At 46.0% G+C, this 6,000-nt stretch overlaps 1 protein-coding gene across 1 annotated transcript in view; it reads right to left on the reverse strand.

Moving 5' to 3' along the window:
* LOC135914321 (dachshund homolog 1-like) overlaps positions 1-1,711 on the reverse strand; it is a 68,606-nt gene extending 66,895 nt beyond the window's left edge. Inside the window, exon 1 of the mRNA XM_070535579.1 lies at positions 1,680-1,711. Coding sequence (XP_070391680.1) covers positions 1,680-1,706 — 27 coding nt within the window. The 5' untranslated portion in view covers positions 1,707-1,711. The remainder of the gene's footprint in view (positions 1-1,679) is intronic.
* Positions 1,712-6,000: the final 4,289 nt, after the last annotated feature.

A 6,000-nucleotide genomic window follows, 5' to 3' on the forward strand; every position in this document is an offset into this window, starting at 1 on the left:
CACTGAAGTTTAACGTTCTCTCTCAAATGCAAGAAATGTCATTCAAATTGGCCCTGGGTTTGTCTGATAGGTTTTCCCACCTTGGTTCGTCGATTTCACGGACGCTGCTGAGCGGCGCCGCTCATGGGAGTAAACGAAAAAGCCGCCGAGGAGGGCGGTTGTGTAGACGTGTTGAGTACGGGAGTACGGGGCAGCGAGACTGTCTCCCGTGCATTTGTCCGCACGGGAGACAGTGCTACATGTTCAGTGCTACAACAGTCTTGAAAATAAGAAGGGCCGACACCCACTTGTGAAATTCTATACGTATTTCCGGGGCAGGTGGCGCAAGAAAGAGAGCAGGTAAGGGTGCACCACTACTGGTATGTTCCACTGCTAGCTCGGTCTCTTTCGCGTGCGAATATTTATTTAACGTTTTCACGTGCGAAATCTTCATCCGTGTCGCGCAGTCAGTCGATGAGAATCTCGCATGTAACTGGTTTCTATTACTAAAGGGACCTGCTGCAGTGGCTTAGCGGCTAGGGTGTGGCACTGCTAAGCACGAGGTCGCGGGATCAAATCCCGGCCGTGGCAGCCGTATCCCAAAAATGCAAAATGCAAGAACGCCAGTGTCCCGTGCATTCGGCGTACGTTGAAGATCTGCTGGTGGTTAAAATTAATACGGAGTCTTCCACTACGGCGTACCTCACAATCAAATCGTGGTGTTAGCACATAAAACTCCAGAATTCATTCATTCTTTACTAAAGGGGAAACTAGGGCTCGTAGCCTTCGCTGGATGCCACCAGTGAGCGTCGGCAGGAGCGGCAGTATCGCTCAGGTGCAGCGAGTGGCGTGATTTCATACGGTATCTCTGCACGTTAAAATTGAAGACGAAGAAAAACGCAAAGAAAACGTCAAAGACTAAAGAACGAAAGAAAACGTGAAGAAACTTGCGCGGAATGTCAAGTACCGAGAGAAACAATTTTACCGTCGCGTCGCGCGACAGAACGACCTTGACGTCCCCAAGGTGTCAAAAGCCGTGATGCACTTATACCCCTGTGACTCAAGAACTTTGGAGCGCTGTACAGTCTGATGTGGATCGGGTGTTTCTACACAGGCACTTCTGACAAGAATGTTGAACGATCCCGATCCAGTAGATTGCGAACGAAGACTCTCATCTGCACCCTAATTCTGAATGAGCTCAACCAACTCGATCCGGATTGTTGGACCGCGCAACAGCTACCATTCTTGATCGCGTCTAAAAATGTTGATCTGTGCAGGCCTTGCTCGCAATAGAAGTTTCCTGTGGTGCACCAGTGTTAAAGACCGATCGAACGCTGAAGCTATTCAAATCGCCGCTGCTCTCCTCACGCAACATGACTGGCAGATTCAAGATGCCATACAGTACGGTCGGCATTCTTTTTACGCTACCTAATCATGAAACATTTCTGCGGTATAGCGCAATTTGCTATACTACAGAAACGTTACGAATCAAGCGCGCGCTGTCAAAGAAACATGAGAAAAGCACGGCGTGCGTCGCACGCGACAAATCAGCCGCTGCTGAATGCGTCGCTCAACGCCCGAACTGTAGCCACGTCGTCACGCGCAAACTGTCGTGACTGAGCGGCAAGGCATGGCATCAACGCTGGCGCGAATAGTTGCAAACATAAGGTAAAACGGCAAACTTTCGCATTCCGACTTACTTGATTCTGCGGACGGCGGTTATCCATGGCTGCCTGCGTTCCTTCTCATACCATTTACCCGGAAAACTGTAGAACTTGACAGGTGGGTGCAGGTACCGGATGTTCCTGTCACTGTTGTGGCAGCTCACCTTGCAACAGTGCCGGGCACCTTCGCTACCTGATCACCCAGCCATCGCCAAACAACGGTGACGTGAGAAGCAATTTTGAAAATATCTCACTGCCTCACTGTGCCGGCGAACTGGTACGTGTTGACGTCACTCTCCGCCAGGTGAAGGAGTGGCGCTGGCATCGTTCGGCAAACTCGAGGTTGAGAACCATATAAAATAAAAGCATTTCTGTGTTCTACGTGTATCTGAATAAGTGGCATCTGCGTTGGTCCCGAGCTAAAGCTTCCTCTTAAGGAGTTCGCCTCGTAAGGATGAGGCAGTAGGCAACTGACCGCTGAACGCCCACGAAAAAACGCAATCAAATGTTTGTGTTTAATGTCCAGATACTATGCAGGGGGTTATGAAGGATGCCGTAGTTGCTCAGTGCACTGAATTAATTTCGACCACTTGTGCTTCTTTAATTTATGCCTAACTATACGGACGTGGGCGCTTTTACATTCCGCCCACGTTGAAATGCAGCCTCCATGGCCGGAAATTGCTCCCATGATTTCGTGCTCAACATCACAACCCCTTAGCTTTTGAGAAATCCCAACTTTTTAGAACGCTTACCATGCGTCGCTTTTCGCCACCCAGAAATTTTCAGTAACAAACGTAGTCCAAGCTTCACTAACATCATCATCACTCTTGGGTGTTGCTTATCGCCGCAACTAATTAAGGCGCAGCCACCAAGCAAACCTTATTCAACAGCAATGTACTCCTCATGAGAGCATTGTCATGTCGCCCTTATTCGTGTAATGATTAATGCTGCAGCAGTTTCGCTATGATAAAATAAGGTTGTTAAGAATCCTTAACCTGCTACGTTCACTGAAGCTACCGCAGACAGTGGCATGGTATCGGTTGTGACAACGCGACATCGTAATATTGTGTCTAAAGAAATTTCCTTCTACAAACGCTCATTAACACTGAGCTGTAATAAACATGCGTTCAGCAGGACTTCGCCACCCTCGCAGTCACAACTGCAAGTTGTAATTTGTTACAAATGGCCATATTTAAAAGCTGTTCGTTAAGAAGGGGAGAGCATAAAAACTCATTAGTCACCACGCAGATGAATAGCCCCTCCTTGTTTATATATCGCATTGTCAAAATTTTCTCACACCATCGTCCTATGCTGCACCCAGATGGCTGAACCCTCGCCGAACTGCCGCTGCACAAATATCCCGCTCAAGTTAATTAAAGCTCCATTTCTTTTTCGCCCTTCTAGGTTCAGCGTAATCATATAGATTTCTTTTCATTTACGTCGAAAAAGTGTCCGTATCGAGTCATTCTGGCGTGATTTTCGACTTCGCTCCGCAGTAAGCCGTAATTAAGACCCCGTATGTTCCCGCTATAAACTTCAATTCACTCAACCCCTCAACGTTTGCCTTCCGTCATAACTGAGAAGAAAAATAAAGACGCGGGCCACATGGACGGCCAGTGCTCGCTTCATTCGGGTCTCTATTCGAAATAATGAACAGCGATTAAAACGGCTTCGCCGTTTTTCTTACGGTATGCGCAAGCTTCGCTGAACTCTCAGTGTATAGCCCCATCTCGGGGGCTTTCGGTAATCAGACCGAAGTTGTACTTAAGACTAGTGAGTGCGCCAATAGAGAAACAGCTGCGGGCAATCGTCGAGAAAGAGACGCAATAAAGGCGGGAGCTAAAAGGTCGTCGGTAATTGTTTTAATCGGTGATGCGGAAATAGCTCGAGTTTGACTTAGCTTTCGCGATCCCGTTTTCAGTGTCGTCGCTTTCTTTCATGCGGAATATATTATTCCAGGGAAAGAAGTCATCTTCAGGGAAGAGCGAGGCAGACTCTTTTCGAGCAATTCTGAATAAGCATGTATGTATGTATGTATGTATGTATGTATGTATGTATGTATGTATGTATGTATGTATGTATGTATGTATGTATGTATGTATGTATGTATGTATGTATGTATGTATGTATGTATGTATGTATGTATGTATGTATGTATGTATGTATGTATGTATGTATGTATGTATGTATGTATGTATGTATGTATGTATGTATGTATATGTGTATGTATGTATGTATGTATGTATGTATGTATGTATGTATGTATGTATGTATGTATGTATGTATGTATGTATGTATGTATGTATGTATGTATGTATGTATGTATGTATGTGTGTATGTATGTATGTATGTATGTATGTATGTATGTATGTATGTATGTATGTATGTATGTATGTATGTATGTATGTATGTATGTATGCGTGTGTGTATGCATGTATGTGTGTATGTATATGTGCATGTATGTATGCATGAGTGTGTGTATATATGTATGTATGCATGTATGTATGCATGTCTGTGTGTGTATGCACTTGCTGGCGCATAGCCTACATGAAAGACTTTCTGTTTTCAGTAGTTTTTCTGAGATATGCTGCATCTAGTATGTGTAAACGGCAAAATAATTGTCCGGCACTAACACTCCGGCTCCTTCGTGATATTGCGGTGGTTTAGTTCAACTGTGGCCTAAACGACCACGCTATGCGAGAAGCGACGCTGTGAAGACTCTTCGTTGGCCATTCCCGAACAGGAACACATAGAACGAAACCCATGCCAAACTCATACCGACCTGACTCTACACCGAACGCCGGGTGGCTCACCCAAGTCACCACACCGGAAAATGAAGGGCACGCGGCGGGTTTTGTCGACTTCGAGGAAATTCATCAGCGAAGCTCAGGACAGAGGGTACTTCTACGCAAGAAATTGTTTGTTTTCGGAAACTATTAACCAACATAGTACAACCTGTAATTTTCTTCTATTACTGTATTTCTCAATTGTACCACCGCCTTCATAATGTCTGTCGGCCTTGAAGGTAATAATATTTATTTGTTTATTTATGTATTTATTTATTTATTTATTTATTTACTTATTTATGTATTTATTTATTTATATCAGGCGACATTCACTGTATCTCCCAGAAAATCTAAATACCGAGGACAGTAGTACACCTGGCTTCGCGAGCACCTTGTCCTTACATGCGAGTGTAAGTACAAGGTGCTTATATAGCCCGCCTGCTCGGCGAGGTCATATAATGACGAAATCGTCGTGGTCCGATTGTTCTGAGTGAGAATCACCCAAGAACATTTTCTGATGCCCACTTTGCTTCAAAGCTACAAAATCCACTGAGCGCACCTCAAGCCTCTTATACAAAAAAGATATTCATCACCAGAATGAGAAGCGCAACTAGCCGCGTTGCGAACCGCAACCTCAAAGGGCACGTGACGTGGAACCATCCTTCCTCTTTTATGATTACTCTAACTTCATATCTTCCGTCTCGCTGAAATACGCCGCGATGCCCGGCCACCGCAAGGCAAATGACAACGATGTCATGCCCGTGCATTTCCTCCTCCTCTTGGTCTGTCGCGTTTTGTTTTGGGTGCCGATCGAAGCCGGAGCTTGGAGCGTGTGCGCATACAGCCCAAGCCCCCGCAACCTGCCAGCACTGATGAGCGCGGTGAGCTATGAGAAGCGCAATGTGGTGTGACGTTTTGTTCGGAGGGGTTTCCGTTTCCGAAAACGCCACAGGTGCGCCGGTGTTGGCTGGCAGCTGATGCCCGCTCGCTCGCCCCCGCATCGCGAGCGACGTTGCTTGAGATGTGAGATGTGAGATGTGAGATGCATTTGCTTTATTTTTAACAGATGTCCACCTAATTGTTTGTGATTTTGCAAAGTAAACAAGAAATGCAGGGAGCGGAGAGCGAGAGTGTCAACGTGAAGACCTTATCGCGCCTGAACAGAGACCACTTAATCGTTGGCGCTAGTTTCCGGGTTTGTCTAAATGCGTCATGACAAGCACCACAAGTTGCATTCGGTGTGTTGTCGTTTCGCATCCGTGCCATTGGCGAGTTCTCAAAACCTGCGCATTCTATCATGTCGTATCGATTAGTTAAATATGTCTGCCATGGAATTAATTGTGAAAACAATCCGACAGAACCCATCTGACGAAGTATGTCGACATCAGTGCGATTAGCATTAAGCCATTATGGCGACACACTTCATTGCCACCGCGGGCACGCGAAGGGGTAGTCTCGCTGCCAATCACACTGCCGAAGGGCGCCATGACGCAGTATGGTATCTTGTTGCAATCACGGCATCACACGTTTAATGTTCGTATTATCTGTAGTATATCTCAAAAGCAACTTCG

The sequence above is a fragment of the Dermacentor albipictus genome, chromosome 3, assembly GCF_038994185.2.
Source record: "Dermacentor albipictus isolate Rhodes 1998 colony chromosome 3, USDA_Dalb.pri_finalv2, whole genome shotgun sequence".
Lineage (NCBI taxonomy): Eukaryota > Metazoa > Arthropoda > Arachnida > Ixodida > Ixodidae > Dermacentor > Dermacentor albipictus.